Below are 22,227 nucleotides of genomic sequence, written 5' to 3' on the forward strand. Positions count from 1 at the left end.
ACAAACAAATCTGTTAGTCGGCACACCTTTAAAGGAATACGCTGTTGAAGCAGCAGACAGCGTTCTGTCTTCTTGTGTACACACCTGCTATCAATTAAAGAGACTGATTAACCCCAAATACAGTTCAGCGGTCCTAGCAGGACCTTCCTGACATTTACTTAGTTGCCTGCTGCATCAAAAGCTTTGGTTCACAGACCGCTTACAAAGCATCAAAGAGATTTCACTGTTGAAAGGTATCAGTCAGAAGAAAGGTACCAAAGTTTCCACTGCACTGAATATACCAGGAACACAGTGAAGACAGTCATCAAAAACTGACACCGCAAAGAACTGGATGTCCCCCAAAAACTGATGAAAAGACAAGGTGAAAACTAGCTCGGGAGCCTATCAGAGGATCTAGAGTAACACTAAAGGAGCTGCAGGAATTTCTGGAAAGCACCAGTTGTGTACTATGTAACAACAATCTCAATATGTATTTTCCATTTGTCTGGACTATGGGGCAGGATTGCAAGACGGAAGCCTTTCTGGCAAAGAAAAGCATCCAAACTAGAGCTGGGCGATATAAGATTTTTTCATATCACGATATGTTTTTTTCATTTCAGGCGATAACGATATCTATCACGATATAAGCCAAATAACTATATTTGTAAGATTTAAATGTGCCGTTGCTCACAAGTAAAATGTGAAATAATCAGCAGCTTGTTTTTATTTAAATATTTATTTCCCATAATAAGTTCAACAGGGTAGATGTACTTAAGGAACATGAGACTTTTTCAGATAAATAAAGGCAAATATTGCAAACTACACAAAAGGCAGCCGCTAAAGCGTTTAAGTTTCAAAACAGAACAAACGAAACAGACTAAATTGTCAATTCCACTTAGAAACAAAATATTAATTCTAAAAATAAATCTTAGTTTGTTTTACAGAAGAACAGACAAAACTGACTAACTTTTGTCAATATCAAATAAACTGAGAACTAAAAGGAAATTCTCAATCTCTCCTTGTTGTATAGCTGAGCTTTTCAAACGGTTTTAACAGTTACTTTAGTCTGACAAAAGCCGAATGACGAATTAGCGCTTCCAGTCAGAGATTGAGCTGCACCGCTTTATTGTATTTCCAGACTTGCTTTCGGCACGCTACTCTGTTTTTTGTCAGACTTGAAATAGCTGAAATACCGTCACACTACAGAACTTCTATGGCTCTTCCGCTCAACAATCTCTCCGGCATTGGAACCATCATCTGTTTTCTCTTCGGTAACCTTCGGTCACGCTCTCGGTCGATTTTTCTCTAGTCGGCACACTCATTTCCTCCATTACCGGGCGGCACGGCGGCTGGCTGCTTCCCAAAACAAATACACATGTGCGGCTTGGCACTTGTGCTGTACGTAACAAGTCACGTGACGCGACGCTGCGGCTGTGATTGGTTCGGCTCTGCACTACTTAATTTGGATTGGCTGTTGTTTTTTTTTTAAGAGGACAAGAGCGATGAGGCCTATCACAATAGTTTAATTTTTCTATCGAGAAAAAGTTATTTCACAATACATATCGCTATCGTTCTACTGCCCAGCTCTAATCCAAACCCAAGTACAATTTGCAAAAAAACAAAACAAAAAAACCCAAACCCCCAAAACAAACAAACGTAAGCATAAATTCTCCCAAAAGCATGAAGGAAAATGTGTGAGACTGAATTTTTTGGCCACAATTCCAAAAGGTACTTTTGTCCAAAAACAACACTTTTTGTTCTTACACTTTCAGGATGCTCTTCTTCAGCTGGAACTGGGGCTTTAGTCCCATATAATCCCCTCCTTAAGTGGATGAAATTATACCAGTCAAATACCAATCAAACAGCAAAAGTGCCAGAATGCTGCAGATGAAGAGGACTTATAGCATCCAACAGGACAATGACACAGAGTACACATCCAAATCAGTCATTTGGATCAGACCTAAATCCAACAGAACAATCTGTGGACTGACCTGCACAGGACTGTGCACAGAAGATGCCCTCTCTAGCTGACAGATTTGGAGTGCTTCTGCGAGGAAGAGTGGCCAAATATTGCCAAGCCAATAAATACTGTGTGTGTACACACACACACACACACACACACACACACACACCTATCCAAGAAGACTGAATGCCGAGATTACTGGTTTAAGGATGTGCACACGTCTACAAGTAGCTTATAGTACTTGTAGTACTATAGTACAATGATGGTGCACACACAGAAGCAGCTAACCTCAATGTAATATTGGGCAACTTGCACTCCTATATGCACCGGAAAGTGATTAAACTCGACTAAGAGTGATGTATTTAATCTCCCAAATGGAAATGCAGACTATGGCCTGGTTCCAGCCTCAGTGCTCTGACTGGGGAAGCTGGGTACAGCTGCTCTCTTTAGGTTGAACAAATCTTTGATATTCACAAGGGCCAAGTTTAATAACACTTTTGCTGCCAATTACACTGCCAGGAAGAAAAATATGGCTCACTCCAAGCTGGGATATTACCTGTTTTGTAAAAGGCCCATGCAAAAGCCAGAGTAATGCCATGACCATATTTCTAAGGTTTAGCCTAAGCTAGCTAAACCTTTCCTGAATGTTATAGTATAGCTGGAAGCTTATGCCTGAATCCCCTGCCTAATGCACACAGGTATAAGAGCATCAAACCAGGCTATTAATGAAAACACAGCGACACGCCTCCCTCCTCCTCTCACTTGTTAACAGCAGCTTCAAATCTCATCCTCTCTCTTCTTCTCCTCCCTCTAATCTCCACTCTCCTCTCCCTCCTAAGTAACCAGAGGGCTCTCCTCTCCTGCCTGATTTTTATTACTTCACACGAGCATATTCGCAATTTTGTTTCCTCACGCTCTTATCTCCATGTCACTGTCATTGCATTTGTTTTACATTTAATAATTCTCCATCTTTTTCGTAAGGCACAAATCTCATACTCATGCTGCTAAGGGAACTTTTATTACATTAGCTGCTCCAGTGGGTATTTTGGATATCACTGTGCTGGAGAAGACACTGCTACTTTTATTTAATGAATCCAAATGGGACAATTGTAAGATGACTGTGCCAATTTTCATCTCTTTCTGTATCCTTTTACTGTTTTCTCAGGGTTAAAAACTATAAAATCTTCCGGTGTATCTCTCTCTCTTTTCCTCTGTCCTTTTCACCTCACAAATATCCACCCTTCTTATTCCTGTATATGATGCCTATATTTAATCATTCATACTTCTATCACGTACCTGCCATGTCAACTGCTGATGAATGTCTCTAAATTCTCTTAAAAATGCTTTATATAAACGAGTTGCCCTCATGGACTGTAAATAAATTGTACTATGTAGTTCCATTAAATATGGTCCAAAAGGCAACAGCACAGTGAACAGGCCCAGTTCAGTCATTTAATTTAGCAGAGGTGAGGCCAAGTGACTCTCAACCCAACGCCTATCCATAGAGCTTGAAATAGTTTGTTTTATACGGGTCTGATTTGTATTTACTTGTACAGAGTCACTACTATATCTTTACAGTGGGGCAAAAAAGTATTTAGTCAGCCACCGATTGTGCAAGTTCCCCCACCTAAAATGATGACAGAGGTCAGTAATTTGCACCAGAGGTACACTTCAACTGTGAGAGACAGAATGTGAAAAAAAAATCCATGAATTCACATGGTAGGATTTGTAAAGAATTTATTCGTAAATCAGGGTGGAAAATAAGTATTTGGTCACCTCAAACAAGGAAAATCTCTGGCTCTCACAGACCTGTAACGTCTTCTGTAAGAAGCTTTTCTGTCCCCCACTCGTTACCTGTATGAATGGCACCTGTTTGAACTCATCATCTGTATAAAAGACACCTGTCCACAGCCTCAAACAGTCAGACTCCAAACTCCGCCATGGCCAAGACCAAAGAGCTTTCGAAGGACACCAGGAAAAGTATTGTAGACCTGCACCAGACTGGGAAGAGTGAATCTACAATAGGCAAGCAGCTTGGTGTGAAAAAAAATCAACTGTGGGAGCAATCATCAGAAAATGGAAGACATACAAGACCACTGATAATCTCCCTCGATCTGGGGCTCCACGCAAGATCTCATCCCGTGGGGTCAAAATGATCATGAGAACGGTGAGCAAAGATCCCAGAACCACACGGGGGGACCTGGTGAATGACCTGCAGAGAGCTGGGACCAAAGTAACAAAGGTCACCATCAGTAACACACTACAACGGCAGGGAATCAAATCCCGCAGTGCCAGACGTGTCCCGCTGCTGAAGCCAGTGCATGTCCAGGCCCGTCTGAAGTTTGCCAGAGAGCACATGGATGATACAGCAGAGGATTGGGAGAATGTCATGTGGTCAGATGAAACCAAAGTAGAACTTTTTGGTATAAACTCAACTCGTCGTGTTTGGAGGAAGAAGAATACTGAGTTGCATCCCAAGAACACCATACCTACTGTGAAGCATGGGGGTGGAAACATCATGCTATGGGGCTGTTTTTCTGCCAAGGGGACAGGACGACTGATCCGTGTTAAGGACTGAATGAATGGGGCCATGTATCGTGAGATTTTGAGCCAAAACCTCCTTCCATCAGTGAGAACTTTGAAGATGAAACGAGGCTGGGTCTTCCAACATGACAATGATCCAAAACACACCGCCCGGGCAACAAAGGAGTGGCTCCGTAAGAAGCATTTGAAAGTCCTGGAGTGGCCTAGCCAGTCTCCAGACCTCAACCCCATAGAAAATCTGTGGCGGGAGTTGAAAGTCCGTGTTGCTCGGCGACAGCCCCAAAACATCACTGCTCTCGAGAAGATCTGCATGGAGGAATGGGCCAAAATACCAGCTACTGTGTGTGCAAACCTGGTAAAGACCTATAGTAAACGTTTGACCTCTGTTATTGCCAACAAAGGTTATGTTACAAAGTATTGAGTTGTATTTTTGTTATTGACCAAATACTTATTTTCCACCCTGATTTACGAATAAATTCTTTACAAATCCTACCATGTGGATTCATGGATTTTTTTTTCCACATTCTGTCTCTCACAGTTGAAGTGTACCTCTGGTGCAAATTACTGACCTCTGTCATCATTTTAGGTGGGGGAACTTGCACAATCGGTGGCTGACTAAATACTTTTTTGCCCCACTGTATGTATAATTGTCTTTTCTCCCCATCTTTTCTTTTCTTAACCTTTATTTTTCCTCTTTCCCTTGCCCATCTATTTTACCCATATTGCGGCCATTTTGCCCTCCCCCCTAATCTTCCTCCTTCCATTCAACTAAACTGTGACTGATCTTGACCAGTTTCAGTTTCTCTCCCAGTTGCATTTCTCCTAACCCAATTTCACCCATGTCCTCCATGCAATCTAAGCCTTTCTCCTCTCACTCTCTCCATTCCTCTTCTCTGCAGAACCCCAGTGATCCCGAGGTTAATTAGCCCTCCAAGTGTCAGGCTGTTAGATCCCCTGCTTGGTGTCCTGTGATTGGCTCAGTAGGTGTAGTAAGAAGCTTGGGCACCAGAGTTTGGTGCCGGTATAAAGACAGGAATAAAAAGAGAAGAGGATTGCCAGAATGTGGACAGAAGAACTGAATTGAATTTAGGGAAAACTGATTAGAATAAACAAGACTACATGTAAAGCCACATTATTTAGAAATACAGAGGCACTTTTAAAGGCTGAGAATGCACTGAGGAGCGAGTGAGTAGTGAAAGATGGGGAATGAGTGAGCTGCTTTGGCTCAGGAGGTAGAGCAGCTCATCTACTAATCGGAAGGTTGGTCAATTCCTGCTTCAGGCTGCATGCCAAATATCTTCAGCAAGATACTAACTCCCAAGTTGTTTTCCAACTTCGGGGGTTATGTACGAATGTTAGATAGTAAACACTTAGGTAGGAAAGCATAGAAAAAAAGTGTTTATGTCAATGTGTGTAAATGGGTGAATGAGGCGAGTTGTATGAAGCACGCTTAAGAGCAGAAAATGCTAATAATGGAGTATATAGGAGGAGAAGGGCTGCAACAATTCATTGCATAATTTGAATACTTCAATTGCAAAATAATTCTCAACACAAATTCTCTGCTTCGATGCTTCCTTTAACACATGGCTCCGTAGCGTCACCATGGAGACACGTTTGCAGCTAAAACACCCCTGCAATATAAACGCATTTAGGAGCAGCGTGACAATAAAACTTTGACATTAAGGGCAAACACACTGATAACACAACAGCAGAGATGATGATGATGATGGTGTCAAAGTTTAACGTGGAGCCAGAGTCTGTTTACACACCGTGAAGAGCAAAGCGGCGGCGGCGGCGCCATCACCAAGACTGAGTGAAAGAAAACATGGTTCTAGCGTCCTAAACAGCAGCACTGTTCCTGTGATCACCACTGAAGGTCAATTGATATGCCTTAGGTTAGATTCCATGTATATCTTATTTTATTTTGACTTTGGCTCTATTTGAGATTATTTATATATTTTTGCATTTAAGAAAATATTTTCTTTAAAAAATGTAATTTGATTGTATTTACGTGCCATTTTAAAGGGTTAAGTTGTTTTCTTTTTGTTTTCGACAGCTGTTTGCTCTAAAAAACTGCAATTTCTAAAAATGGAAACCAACGAGTAGTTCATTTTGAAAAACCTGTGTGTTCATTAATAAGAGAACAGCATTTCTTATCCGATTACTCGGTTAATCGATGGAATTATCGATACATTACTTAATTACTAAAATAATCAACAGCTGCGGCCCTAGCAAGCAGCACAGTCTCGGTCGTTGTGTCCTTGGGCAAGACACTTCACCTACCGCCTACTGGTGATGGCCAGAGGGGGCGATGGTGCGATATGGCAGCCTCGCTTCTGTCAGTCTGGCCCAGGGCAGCTGTGGCTACAACTGTAGCTGCCTCCAAGAGTGTGTGAATGTGAGAGTGAATGAATAATGGAATTGTAAAGCGCTTTGAGGGCCCCGAAAAGTGCTATATAAATGCAACCCATTATTATTATTATTATTATTATTATTAAAAAAAAAAAAAGAGGTGATTGACATCTGAAAGGAAGGAACGAAAAGCTGGTGATGGGAGACTGAAGCAGAGGAAATAAATGAGGGGAGCTGCTGAACTGATGGACAAGACATGGAAATGAGAAACACTCAACAGAAAAGGCTGTGAGGACAGGAAGGGAGAAGAAAATGGATAGAGAGGACAAAGTCACGATTGTGACTGCAAAACACAGCCTGAATGAAGCAATGTTTGAAATCATTATTACTATAATGCTCGATATGAGGATAAATACTGAAAATATTCTCTAGTCTAATAGTTTCCAACAGCAACACTGGAGCGATACAATCTAGATGAATTAATTGGTGACAATTCAGTGCCAACATTCACAGGGATTTTGAGTAATGTTTGCATATTATTTATGGTCTAATAGTGCTGATGGGCTGATGAAAAATCATGTCAAGAAAGCATGCATCAGATCAATGAGCACTCCGGTGATATTTATTTAAGTGCAAGTCATCTCTTATGACAGCAGCACATTAAGAGCATTATGTGGACAAGCTGGAGACCATCATTAAGATATTAATGGAAGGCTTAATTATACCCAAGTGTTCTTGGGTATTTTATGTGTAGAGAGGGAAGGTGGGTACACACCACACTGAAGTCCAGATTCTGTTCAATCCACTCCTGGCCATCCTTGAACTCCTCGTGCAGACCCATGATGTACAGAGTATCTACTGCATCCACGATGGTTGCCCCCAGTTGAGAACTACCTGTACAACACACAAGATCAAACAATTGAAATTCTTCCATCAGTTATTGCTCATATGAATATTTATTTATGCAATTAACAGTGACATTGGTTTTACATCCATCAGAGGCTCTCCCAAAGACGCATGCATGGAAAAAGCTGCAAACTGTACACAGTGCAAGAGATGCACTGAACTTATTAAGAGAAAGTGAAAAGTCAGTGCAGATAACAGTTGGATCTATTTTCTACAAAGATTTAGTCTGTGCAGCGTTATCGCTCCAACAACGATGATTTACCCCTAACCTGAGGATAAGCACGTCACATATCGCACTACTCAGTCCAAGAGGCCTGCATGTGTGTTGCTGTTCTTTGCCTCTGTTGACAACAGTTCATCCAGTCCACTTTAAACTTGCTTTACTGATTATTTTGTGTTTTTGGAGTGTAAGCCTGTGTACGTCTTTGACAGGACATTCACTGATCACATGGTCAAGATAATTTTCTCTCTGATTAGCCACCGTCTCATTTGGCATTAGCATTGTTCTTCAGGCTCGCTCAATGGGTTTGTCTTTATTAGCATCAAACCCTGTAGCTTTCCTTTTTCCAAAGTACTAACAATTTGTGTGTCTGGTGGCTTTTAGAAAAACTGTGTGTGTGGCGTTAACTGAAATTTGTCAAATATAGCTACAATTACACACTCTACTCTCGCTTACGTTACTTATACTGTAAATTAGTGTGTTTAACTTTAATATAATTAATTTATTACTTAAAGTATGCTTACATTTTTGCTCAATTTACTGTGAATACAGAACAGGCTTGCTGCTGCTGTAAATGTACAGCTTTAAATCAAATCATTGGACATAATTACATCAACCCAGACAGCAGTTACATTTAAAATGTTTATAATACTTCAAATAAATAGTCGGATGCGCATTCACAGCCACAAGCTAACATGACAATAGCTTGTGACATTGACACACCACCACATAAACATTCTGAACAACAAACCAATAAAAAAAAAATCCCTCTCACGCAGTTCAAGATGGATCTTTTAAAGCTAATCAGAACTCAGATCATTGAAATCAGCAAAAAGTAGACAGTTAAAAAAAAAAAAATACCAAGAAGCCAAGGAAGCTGCAATCAGTGCATTTCTAATAAAAAAAAAGAAAAGAAAGAAGGAAAATAAAAAAAACAGAACTTAAAACTGTTGAATTAATATTTTCAGAAAGATATGGAGTGGCCAACCAATGGGCAAAAGCATTCAGCCAAGGCGAATGGTAGCAACCATAAAAAATGATCAGTTTGCAGCCACAGGAGCAGCTCTGTGTGTTTGTCTGTTATTCAGTGACATTTTAAAATGTTTTTCCTTTGCTAATGTGTGTTCATATAAAGCATGTCACAGTAGGACTAATTCAAACACATTGCCACATTTCATTGCCTTTTCCATTCTGAGGAGGAGACTAGTAATCATAAGACATTACAGGAACAGGGAACTGCTTATTATAAGTTATTAAAACTGACTTTGTGCCTATAAGGTTCAACTTTATGTAAATCAAAACCCTCCTTAGAAATTAAAGTGAAAAAAGGAGTTATAGGATATTATAGGAAATATCATCAAAATGACTATTTCATCAGATCATCTACACCCTTTCTATTATTGCCTTCCAGTTTGCTTTAGTTCGGTTTGCATACATTACCACCATATTTCAGAGGTAAAAGTCAGTGGCACTGCCCTTTAAAGCCGTCCCCATTTCATATCAGAAGCTGCGTGAACAGCTAGAATTCCTGAGTCTGCTCGCCATCCCTTCTTATCTATGAATCCATTCAAAAGGAGAGTGTCTGGCTTCATGCAGGAGCTGCAGTGTTATTATCATCATAGACAGGAACCTCTAAATCACTCTAAAAATACACTGCAGTCAGGCGGGCGGAGCTGATAGCAAGATGCCCTGGCTGCCTGCCGGATCTTGACAGATTGGCGCGACCGTTGGTAGAACAGAGCCCCTCTGCTGCACCACACAACCCCCATCTCCCTCCCTTCTGTCACTTCCATCACCTACAGGTACGCTTGAGGCTCCCATAGCAATGTGACACTGCTGACGCAAAGACAGAGGCCTGTCAAAGATACCGTCTCAGAATACTCCTCTAAAGGTTTTGTGCAATAGCTCCTAAATGCAGTGCTTCCTATGTGTTCACAACAATGACACCTCTGCTCTGTCAATCATTAACACTGTTGTGTTGTGAAGCAAATGAAATGTGACACTAACATTTTATATACGGACCTGTTTTCTTCTAAAACAACAAAAGGGTATCAAACCTCTTGTCTATGGTCCAGAAAAGAGGATTTTAATACCAAAAGGAGTTTTGGTGTTTATCAAACATCTTGAACAGAAGACATCCCAGACAACGTATGTTGTGTTAAAATGTCTTGGATTTGAAGATAACAATTTGGGTATTGATCCAAATAGAAATAAAATAGCCCTTAAAATCCTCTGTAAGTGATTATTCAATCCTTATGTTCATGACAAAACCTGCAAGTGATACTTCAAAGAACTGGAAATACTGTAGAGTCTTTACCTTACAATATAAAGCACCTTGAGGTGACTGTTGCTGTGAATTGGTAACATATAAACAAAAAGGATTGGACTGGATTAACTGATTGGGGACAAATTGCCCTTCTGTATGTAGAGCAGAAGATCTTAGCGAAAGGCTTTTTTCTTTGTTCATTTTTAAAAACTCCAACTTCTCACGTAGTGAAGGTGTTCTCTGGGTTTTTCACCTCGTCCGCCAACATGAAAACCAATGACAGCGGAGCATTTCTTTGGCCAATCCAATCTAGCAACAAGCTCATCAAATGAATCACCCTCCATCTTCTAATCCCAACTCCAAATTCAAAGCAAAAGAAAATTTAAATGTGCAGATTACTTATGCGTATCCGCCGGACTCTTCTGGGTGCGTTTCTCTAACCTTGAGAAATTCTGCTCGCTCTCATCTTTGGAAATAACCTTGTTATCACACCTGGAAAGTTTCTCTCTCCAGCTCAGCCTCCATCTTTTCGTCTGCCCCTCCCTCGTATACCGAACCATCTGCTTGTGCTCATTCATCACTGTCTTGCTGCGTTCTCCCTAATCTTTCCTTGATCGCTCCATTCAGAACCCAGATTCGCGAACAATCCATTCACGCTTTTTTACATATACATCTCATTAAAAAATTTATTTTTTGTTAATTTGACTCAACATCTTTCCCTACGAACGGTCACCATGCATCTTCCTGTATCATCTCTGTCATGTCCTGTTGCCATGGGTTTTCACGACCTGACTGCTCTGCAGCCTTGATATAAACAACACCAAAGGCATCACATGAAGTTGAATTGGTGCTTCCAGGAGTTGATTTTAGGGTTGCCAGGCGCTGCTTATCAGAGACAAATTGGCCGGGATGACGTTTATTTATTCAGGGAATTATTGCCACTGCCTCGTGCACACAGACCTCGCCAGCTGCAAACCAACACACACTCTCATCAGGTCTCCTGCTCTTTTAACATAGATTCATGTACTCTCCCTTCCCTTTGATACACCACACAGCTTCTCACTACTTCAACTGAACTCCACCCCCCACTCTTCAACATGCTCTCTCCATCTATCACAATTTCACACACCTCTCTCTCCCTCTCCCCCTCCATTATCTCTCTCTTCCTCTCTCGAACACTCACACTCTCAGTCCCAGGCTCCGTGCCGGTTTCATTAGACGACAGGTTTCAGAGGCATGAATTCTCACGAGGCACGAAAACGTGATGCCATTATTCAGTCTCCATTCTCCCTGTCTTGTAAACTGTCGGCTCAGGGAGAGTGGGAGATGATTGAGAGCTCAGGTGTGTGTGTTTGTGCGTGTCATGCATAAATTCGCTTGGTTTGGCTCTGAATCGAATGAAAATGGAAGAAAGTGTAGAGGTGATGTGTGGAGATACATACAAAGCATTTGTGTTTCAAGCGTCCGTGTCGTGCCTTGTGTTTCTTATCATGACCTCTACACAACTCTGTGGACATGCAGGTCTAGTTGCAAGTCTACTCTTCTTACTCCTGTACAGACTATTTCTCCCTAACATCCAGGGCTGCCCTCCGAAAGCTGAAGTCAGAGATCCCACATTTAAGTTGCAGTGTGTTTGAGGACGTGTGATGAAGCTGAAATCTGAGGTTTAAGTGTTACCAGAAGAGCCGTTCCCTTTAACAAATCTCTGTATGATGCTGCGTTTACTGACCTACAAGAAAGTAAATAAGGGTCTGGTTCTTGCCAAATTATGAGACCCTTCCTCCCTTCAGTAGAAAAGAGCTGATCCAAACAGAACAAGCTGACAACGTACCATGCTGCTCGAAGCCTGGTACATTTAAATGTCGGAAAAAGTTTTTAAAATTCTAAATGCAAACTCTGAGGAAGAGCTACTCCTACTACTACAACAAACAGGAAATGTGTCTAGTGTTCCACACTGCTGAATCTAAATAACACGTGTTATAGGTGCTTGTTATTCCAGGAACTCATTAAGATAGATGGACACATCAGCCATCTATTTTAATTAACATTGCAGCTAGAGAAGTGCAGGTCATGAAATATTAAGCCGTGGAAGTGCCGAATGCAGCCACATGTAGAACGAGGCAGGCTGTGCAAACAGAGCACTGGGGGAACTATGGGTGAACTGAATAGAGAGTCTAGAGTGTGGAGAACTAATCCGAGCAAATAAAGAGTAAAATTAAGAGCAGAGAAGCAGGATTATGCCGGTTTCAGGACTGAAGAGCAGAGATGAAGATGTGAAGAGCTGCAGAATGAGGTGGATCAGTGTGAACAGTGAGAGGTTGCAGGCAGACGTAGACAAAATCAGAAACTTTAACTTTTCTGATTTGTAAAATGAATAAATCCTCTAAACTTAATCTTAAATACCAGTGTTTTAAATCTAACTTATAATTTGGAAATTATTGTAAAAAGTTATGTAAAATGAACAATTTTACATTTACAGGAAATGCCTTTTGTTGCCACTACGTCTGTTGTTGCAGGATGGGGCCAAAATCTTTCCAGTGGTTTAAAAAATGATATTGAAAATCAAGCATTTTCCTGGGTATCAGTATTGAATTTGAAAGTATCATGACAACCCTGCTCCATTTAAAGAAACAGTATTTTCTCTGGAGTGTTCAGGATACCTGGAAATACTCCAGTTCGACTTTAACAAAGTAGCAGAGTTCAGTTAGTGTCACAGGGATTTAATCTACTATCTAACTCGATCATAAATGGCATCGTTTCTTCACAAATGCTGCAGCTGTTACCAGCAGAAAAAATAATTCCTAACATATATGTGGTGCAATTTTGGGAGACGTGAAATAAAATGAGCTGGAGTCACCAAAGTCATGATTACCATGATGCCTTTTGCTTTAAAGTGAACCTTTGTTCCAACAAATTTAGCAAGCACAGTTAAAGCGTCCTGCACAGTTCTGGACCGTTTGTCCTCTTCTATGGACCCAGGTCCTGTGTGGCCCTGCAGCCTGTCCTGTAATATACCCAGTGGCAATTAATGAAGCCAAATCAAACTCCCCAAGACAATTCAGACTAGCCTGGCTGGCGATGAGTAACTGGTTACCAACTTATTTGGCAGCAGAATTAAACATCTGCTGTGTTCTGTTTTCTGCCTCAGAGTGTTACTGGTCAGTCTGGGCTTTTCAGCTCTACATGAGCTCCCTGGCTAAACCTCAGCCCGGATGCCCGTTTCCAGGCTCGGTGCCAAAGAGCCTCAGTCGGCACTGGTCTGAGTGTAAAAGTATTTGCTGGCATCCCCTTGCCCCATGTGCAAAGAAAATTAAACAAATAGCTTTGACAACAGTGTCGCTTGTGTTTGCAAATGAAGAGTTGAATGGTCAAAGGATTTCAGCTCAGTTAATGATGACACAATCGAATTAGATATAATTTAAAAAGGTAATAAAATAAGAGATGTGAGATGTGAACAATGTTCCTTAGCACTGCAATCAAGTTAAAAAAAAAAGTCTTCTTGTCAAGAGGTAATAATCGCCCACAAGGACAATGGAACCAGAAAAACATCTGCAAAGCGTATTTTTCATCACTCCATTTTATTAAATCTTAATGACTAAAAAGGTCATCTAAATGATCCATCTGCTCAACTGTAAAAAGAGAATATATGGGCGTTAAGCGGGTTACTAGGGCAATTATCGCAGCCTTTCTTGTACAAAGTTACTGCAATCTAGCCTTTCAAAAGCTCAATTTATGTTTCGTGAGTCAAAGTCTCCTTTGTTTAAAACACAAAGCATAATGTCAAATGTGGGTCTTTGTCACTGACAGACAAAAAAAAACAAAAAAAACCCAACAAAGCTGAGGAAAGTCATCTGTATGAAAAGAGAACGTTGGCCAAGATGTGTAAGTGTGGGCAATGGGGAGGAAAGAGGAGTGTGACCTTTCCTGAAGTATTTTAGTTAAATAAAAGGTCAGCAACTCCTACAAAATCTAAATGGTATGCACATGAAATTTTCTGGGAGACAGAACTATACAACCAATTTATCTGAAACAAATTCACATCAAAACAACTGGGCCGCCGAGTACAACTTTTTCACAGCTTTGCACTGCCACCAAACCTCCCTGCACTGTACTGAATCAGATCCCTTTAACAAAAAGTAACAACCCGACTGGTTCCAATGAGCCCAAACCAATTATTCAGCAGCAGTTATACAACCTTGATCATCATCTGCTCACATTGATGGCAGACAATAAAAATGCCAAAGCCTGTGGGTACAAACCTACAAGGTGATGTTTTGTTTAAGAACCTTCCCCTTTTTCTTCTCTGTTTGAGAGGCTTATGCACATTCCTGCTGGACTCAGCAGCAGGCAAATCCTTCTGTTTCCTGCTGTCCAACTCGGCACTGGCAGCCCTGCTGAAAGTTTAATCTGAAAGGGAGGCTCACATTAATGTTCTGAAGAAGTTTTGATGCCTTGTTTGGGAGCAGAATTCAGGTCTTACTCTTCACTCTCTTTTCACATTGTAACTGTTCCAAAGCCTGTCAGGGTAGGAATTATGTAACAAGCTCAGTCATAAATAGAAGTACCAATTAATTCTAGCAGGTACAGATCAGATCTGAAGTGGTGTCAAGAGGTTACAATTACTAATAATACATTTTTAGAAGCCATAAAAAATGCATTTAACCTTAACCACTAATGTAAGAATTTCCATTTGTTTTCATGGTTATGTTTCACTGCTATCAGATTACAATATATCCAATAACTTACTAATAACTTACTTCCAACTCGGCAAATCAAGTCCATTTGGCAGGTGACTCTGTGGAATATAGTGATGGTTACTGCTCTAACTACAGCCTGACATCATGAACCTGTGATTCCAGAAACACTAAGAATTTCAGTGAGCAAATTTGCCACCGTTACCACTGTGAACCTGAAATGTGCAGACAAGCATGGCAACAGTAACTAAGAGGCATGGAGCTTAGTGAAGCATCAGCTGGATTTCTCTCTGTCTTCCCCTCCACAATCCCTGATCTCTGCTTCACGCTCTTCCTCTGCTTCCTATTCTGCTGCAGAAAGCAGTCTCGAGTCTTTGGGCCATCATTAGGAAGCAATCATCAGGCAAACCTTTCACCCCACTCCACTCTTTCTTACTGTCTCAGTCATCAACACATCCAAGCATACAACGTGCAAGCTTTGGGAGTGAAATGCCTTCAGTTAAACATGCATGGCTTCTCATCCAACATGGAAAATCACTTCTGTTACTAAGTATTAACCAACAGAATATTAGTTTCCCATTATTTCCAAAATATGAGATGAGTAAGAGTTTCCTTTTACAAACAAACAGAATAATTTTTTTTTTAAAAAGCTTGTGTTATAAACTCTCGGCACTGTCAAGTAAATTTTCCTACTTGAAGCACACATGACCGTGAACAAAGTAACCTAGCTAAACTGTGGTTGTTTGGAGGTAAAACTGATAGTGTCTCATCAGTTTTACCTGTACACGAGAGATGTGTCTGCAAATAAAATGTAGAAGGTGAGTGATAATGACACCCTGTCAGGTGAAATGTTAGGAAGGTATTTATGTATGCAAAACAGATCTAAGTTCGGCGACTCGCCTATGAACAGTAAGGGTTTGGCTGACACCGTTTTACACTTACGAGCACCAAACTAAGACCATGGTAATAGTGCCATAAGATTTCTGGAATCAACCCTCATGAAAAAGGCAACAACAGTGAGGAGTTTTGGATAATAGCTTACAGCTGACAGCATGCTGCATCCATAAAAAGATAACTAAGGAAGTACTAGAAGTAGGCTCTGTGGGTTATTCAATATCTTGCGATCAATGCTGACAATACACCCAGAGCAGCACAAGATGCATCGCATTGCTTTTGTTTGTATACAGAGACTTTATAGACATGCACAAATACTCTAACATATCATGAATACCCCAAAAGGTGTATTCAGTTCATTTGGACGTAGTGTTTATAGTGGGAGAAACGTTCAGCTGACTGCAGGCTTCCCCAACCTTATAAACAGTACTCATGGCCGCTGATCAATGATCTTTGATTAATGATCAACGCACTTTGATTGGTGGTTGATCAATGGTCATGACAATTTCCATATTAATGATCAAGGAACTGACCTCATAGCCAAACAGTCAAGGCACACTTTGGTACAAGAACTCAGTTTATGGCACTAGATATTACTTATTTAATATCTGCACATAAACATGTTATTTTGCTTACTGATCATGAAGCCATCACATAAAGGCATGTAAGCAACAGGGTCAAGTAAAGTTACATGACACTGAGTGAAAGTGGTCATTACATCATCCACACAAACCCAGCAGAGATAATGTGAGAAGGAATGAAAATCCAGTAGCTCTACAGAAGATTACATGGCTGAGTCTACTGATTAGCAAAGCTTGAAATCAAAGTAGGGTTTGATCTGGTATTTTTACAGGACTCTGAAAGTGACTGAAGCCAAAGAGAACCTACTGGTACACAGAGGGCCTGTAGATAGTCTTCTAAACCCCCCACCCCCAAATGACTCGTATACTGAAAATCCTGTAATAATTCTTTTTGCTTTACTTGAATGCAGTAATTTATGAGCTTTAATGCCATTAAGAAAAGCAGCAAAACAAAGAAACAGCATCAAATGCTTTTGAGATTACAACCGAGAATGTGTTGTTGAAAACTGAGTTTAAAGTGACAGATCATCTCTGTGGGCAAACAACCAAAGTAATCTTGTAATGGAAAAAGCATGCTATGAATAATGCGGCAGCTCTCTCCAGTACTGAGCTGACAGTGGATCCAGGTGTCCAAGCCTCATCCCCGCTTTGCATCATCCCCATCGCCTCCAACCTAACAGGCCTCTAGCAACAACATGCCTGAGGCTGTCTGTAATATCATTTACTGTGAGCGTGTCAAACTGCCACTGGGGAAAAGCCATGGGGATGAGATATGAGCAAATCTCCACTTGCAGGTTTAGATGAAAATCGCTGGACTGCAAAACCAATAAAGCAATAACAGCCACTAGACAGAGTATGGATGGCAGGCCTCAGACTCACCACTGAACTCCCTCGCGTGTCACGAAACGAGACTAAAGCCGCTGAAATTACTTCAAAAAGCCACAAATTAAATCTATAGAAAGTAGCAACCCTAAGAAACAACACTCCTCAATTTCTACTGCAAGTAGGGCTACAACGATTCGCTGGCGTCATCGATGACGTCGACTACAACAAATAGTCGACATTTACATTGTCAATGTGTCGTATACTAATACCACGTAAATGCATGTTTGTAACTGCAATACACTACAGGAAGCTATGGGGGCAGTATCGCCTCCATCGTCTGCCAAGACTGGAGTCAAAACGAATGAAAAAGATCGCACTGCAAACGCAAAGCACGAGGACGGAAAAAAAATTAATTGTCTACATGACTGTTACCGCATCATCATTTCTAATTCTGTTTTGTTCTGTTTTAGTAGTATTAGGCACAGGCATATACTAGTTTTAAAAAAATCCAGTGTATTTGCTACTTTTGTCTTACAGAAAGGTCATGAGTTATAGTGGCTTGAACTGTGTAGACAAAGGATGTGTTTGGATCTGAAGTCAAAAATCAACTCAGCTCATCTCAACAGAATAGGGTGGAAAAATAAATGCATCGGCATCAGCGCGAGGCAGAGGAGACAAGGTTATCTGAGGCACAATGGGAGCCCTGGTCCACTTGTTACCATTCTGGCCAGCCCTCTTCTCTCAGGACAGATTAAGGCTGAGCTGGAAGGCATGCAGTGAGCACAAAGAGCTTTACGCATTTTCTTTTTTAACAGCTGCATGGAGGGCATGTTAAATAGAAGCTAGCTGTATACAAACTGTTATGTATGTAATGCTTTTGTCGGGAACAGAACGCTTCTCAGTTCTAGCCTGAAACGGGACGATGCCGCGCTCGCTTGGTCGGAGATGAGAAATCTTTCCACATTGCCCTCCAGTCAAGAAGTCAGGTTCAGAATTCAAGTTTAAAGAAATGCAAAGGGATACTTTTTATCCCAACGTGCAGTGCATCAGGGTCTAGCAAAATATGAACGTGGTTTAAATCCATAACTCGCACTATTTTCATCCAGTCAGCCAGACTTTTGGATGTCTGAGTCCCCCGTGTTAAAAGCAGTCAATGTCAGTAATAGCTAACACAGCAGGAGGTCCACTGCATCTCTCAAATACTGCTTTTTCTTTCTGCATTCTGCACTCTCTCCAAATCACACCAAAACACAATCAATACCGCCTGTAAGAAGACAGGATACGCCTCATCAATAATGGAAGTGTGTTTTGTGAGGAGCGCAATGCTTGATTTTGCCTTGTGTCTTGCTTGTATTTTATTGGCCACCCAGTGAATAATAACAGCATCTATCCAGAGTCAGCTATTACAAGGCGGCAGGGGAAAACCACCCAGACAGACACAATGATAAAACACAAAAGGACATGCTGCAGATGAACAGTCAGACACACATGAATACTAACAAATGGAAGTGCGCACACACACACAAGCAGCATCTATCTACCATTTAGCAGCAGCTCATAAAATAACAGAGGCGCCTCCGGCCAATTTGCCAGACGGAACGTTCCAATTTGACACAAACGCCTCATAAGCATGCACCCTCACACCACACACACACGCACATAAACGCACACATCCAGCAACATTAGCATAAACACACAAGTCAAGCTGGCAACTCAAACAGATAAACAAGCACAAAGCCACATTTTCACAGGTATAAGCTCACAGTATCCAATGAGTTAAATCATTATTGGCAGTGATTATTACTAACACATCTATCGATATTAACCATAGCTCTCCTCATCTTTTCACCATTTACTTTCGTAATTCAAATGAATCAAACACGACACAAAGGCAAAGGCTGCAGCCTACACAGTCATTCCATCCAGCTATTGTTTAGCAGGTTATGTGCTAATTGCGTCTTCTTTACAAAGCTGTGACAGAGGGCTGGATAGCTCTGGATAGCTGTGTGCCTACTTCATCAACTCTGAAAGCCATAGACCACAGATGAAGACATGCAATTGACTAATAACACAAGGAGGTACAAGAAAAAGCTTGGGAACGCTTTGAAATAACCTGGATTTCTCTATTGATTACTGACAGAATGTGACCACCTAAGACAACTGTGGATATGCACCATCTGAACTAATAGCACACAGGCAGTTTGAAGTGGCCAAAGCAAAACTGTAGAGATGCAAGAAGCCTGAAAATGCTACACGTATATTTCTAACATTCTGGCTGCAACAGAAGCATATTTCATTTCTAAAGCATGGCAGAGGCTTGGGTTTGATTTGCTGACTCTGAGCTTGGTTGGCTTTCAGCACTGAAGAGAACACTGAATTACACACTGCATCAAAAAAGCTCAGGGGCACCCATAGTACACAAACTACTTTTCCGGGATCCACCATGATCTGACTCACATGAAGATCTGACCATTTTTATACGTAATAAAATGAGAGATCTTCATAGCTCCAAAGGATTCACAAATGTACAAATGCCTTACAGCAACATCAAACATGAGCACGTATGAAAAACAGCTTTGCTAGCGCAATCATTTTGCCCATTTATCAATTAAGAGAACTATTTTCAGAACTTTTGGTTCATAAAGATACCAGTAACATTTTCTATATCAGAAATTTGGACAACCTTGCTGACAAAAATTCCGTCTTAACTGGGCACTGGTTATTTAAAACTACTATTATTTCTTCACTTCAGCAGCTTCTGTTTTTTAAAATGCCTCAGGCACGAGCTAAGCCAGGTATAAATATTGTATTTGTTACAAGAATGAACTCAAGAACCTTTGTGCTCTCTGAGCTCTCGGGGAACTGAGGACTCAGTTAGCTGGGCTGCACTCGTACTAATAGATTTACAGTGTATAACCAACAGGTCAAATTAGCCAGGCAACCCGGCCAATCAAAGCAATCTGTGCTTTTAGGGAGGAGGTTTTTAAGAGACAGAAGCTAAAACTGAGCATTTCTGGTACAGGATATGAAGAGCTATTGCAACAGATAACAGAAGTAAAAAAAAAAAAAAAAAAAAATTCTGAACAAGCATCCAAACATATCCCAAAATAAAATGATAAATCTGCAACTGAGCATAATACGAGCACTTAAAGTTTGCATAGTTATGAACTTGCAGACTATTGACAGCCAAAATTTATCAGCTCCCATTTGCCCAAAGGAGCTTTGCAGTGAGTTTTAGCCCCCTGCATAGCCTGTCTAGCCTGCAACTTTAGTGTTTTGGTTAATTGGCGCAGTTCTTAGTGGGCGGTCCTTCTCAGTCAATAAGTTCTAAAAAGCCTCTGTACACTTCAGACTACACAGCAAGCAGCAGACAGGCAGAGTGGAGCATCAGCTGCTGAAGAGCCAGATCGTTTTGTACAAGTGCTGGCAGAGACCAAAAAAGAAAGACTTCACAGACTTCCAAACATATAGATATATAGATAGAGATAGATAGTTTAAGCTATAATTCAGTCATTTTAACATTTTATATGAATCGTTTCTGTAAAACATATTTAATTTGAACAGCAGGTAATGTTGTTAATGTTTTGAAAATGTACAAAATGTTCAACTACAACGAGTGTAGTGGCTGGATCATTGTGATCATCATAGATGGCAGATAAAGAGGTGCATACCAATAAACAAATCCCGATTGTCTCTCCTTGTACAAAAAAGAATTTCTCACCAAGCATTATCAGCTACACTGTCTAATTTTAAACCTAACACTACAACTTTACTGTGATAAGGCTGACACATTGGAGTGTTAGCCCAACAGTGAGATTATTTGAGTGTTTATTGCTCACTAACAAAGTGCAGATCTATGCACTAAATAAAGACTTGTTAAATATCTGCAGTATCTCAAATACATTTAGATTTCTCCTGTTCGTCACGTGCATCCTCTTGTTGCAGCCTCAGCGATCCTATGCTCGTGTTTGCAAACATTTTTTTCCCCTAATGTGATATGCATCCTGCTGGAGGCACTATCGCATGACCTTGTCCACAAGAGAAGGAGCCGTGTGTGTTTGTCTGAGTGTTAGGAAGATGGTGTGTGTGTGTGCACATCACGCATGCATCCAAGTGCGACTTATGACTGTGTGAGCAAACTGCCGATGGGTAAAGGCGGCAGTATCTGGCTTACCAAAGATATTTGTGGAATGTCCTTTCTTGGCGATGGGCTTTAGCTCGTTGTGACCCCAGCCGTACTGTCTGTAGCTGTCCCAGGCATGTTTCATCATCTAAAAAAAACAAACAAAAAAAACAGTATGTTAGAAGAAGCAAAGTCCTTTGACACGTGTGACATCACTGTCACAAAAAACAAAAGGGACACAATCATACAGTCATCATGGTGGTATGATTTCAAGTTGCACTGATATAATTTTCATTTGAGCATTACATTGGTTTATTTACAGCAGCTGTTGTAGCCTGGGTTAGTTGTCATAGGAACGTGAAATCCACCAATCAATTCAATGCAAAACAATAGTGTTTTTCTACACACAGGCCCAATGGCAAAGCCTCGTCTTCTCTCTATATATATCATTATATTGCATTACTTCCTTTCAACCAATCATACAGACATCGGTCCACTGAACAGAGAAGAATAAGACTCTACTTTTCATATGAGCTTTGAAAAGAGGCTGGAAAAGAGGAGACTCGGGGAGGGAAGGAGGATAAAAAGAGCAAGAGATTGGGAGATGAGCCCTGACATGGAGGCTGATGCTGTGAAGAGGCGCTCCAGGGCAAACAGAGAAGATGACACAGCCAAGGGAGGAAAGAGTGCCAGCTTTTACTGAATCAGTGCTGCTCTCTATCCATTTCAAAACACCTCCTCCCCTTTGCAACTCTTACACATGTGGCATCGACAACAGAAAAAAGAAGAAGGCACATTTCCTGTTCATGTGGCCGTGTATTGTATATCACAGTCTCATTTATATGGATATCTGCTGATTTCTTGCCCTCTGTTGCAGTCT

At 40.9% G+C, this 22,227-nt stretch overlaps 1 protein-coding gene across 3 annotated transcripts in view; it reads right to left on the minus strand.

Moving 5' to 3' along the window:
- Window positions 1–22,227, minus strand: part of man1a2 (mannosidase, alpha, class 1A, member 2) — a 149,810-nt gene that overhangs the window by 67,074 nt on the left and 60,509 nt on the right. For all 3 annotated transcript variants that reach the window (XM_085435334.1, XM_085435336.1, XM_085435335.1), the window contains exons 4-5: window positions 21,399–21,495; window positions 7,614–7,732 (exon numbers count right to left, since the gene is read on the minus strand). In XM_085435334.1, the coding sequence (XP_085291460.1) occupies window positions 7,614–7,732; window positions 21,399–21,495 (216 nt within the window). The remainder of the gene's footprint in view (window positions 1–7,613; window positions 7,733–21,398; window positions 21,496–22,227) is intronic.

Source organism: Copadichromis virginalis, linkage group LG16 (genome assembly GCF_057382275.1).
Source record: "Copadichromis virginalis isolate Kocher_CV1m ecotype Utaka linkage group LG16, C_Virginalis_male_GT1.1, whole genome shotgun sequence".
Taxonomy (NCBI): domain Eukaryota; kingdom Metazoa; phylum Chordata; class Actinopteri; order Cichliformes; family Cichlidae; genus Copadichromis; species Copadichromis virginalis.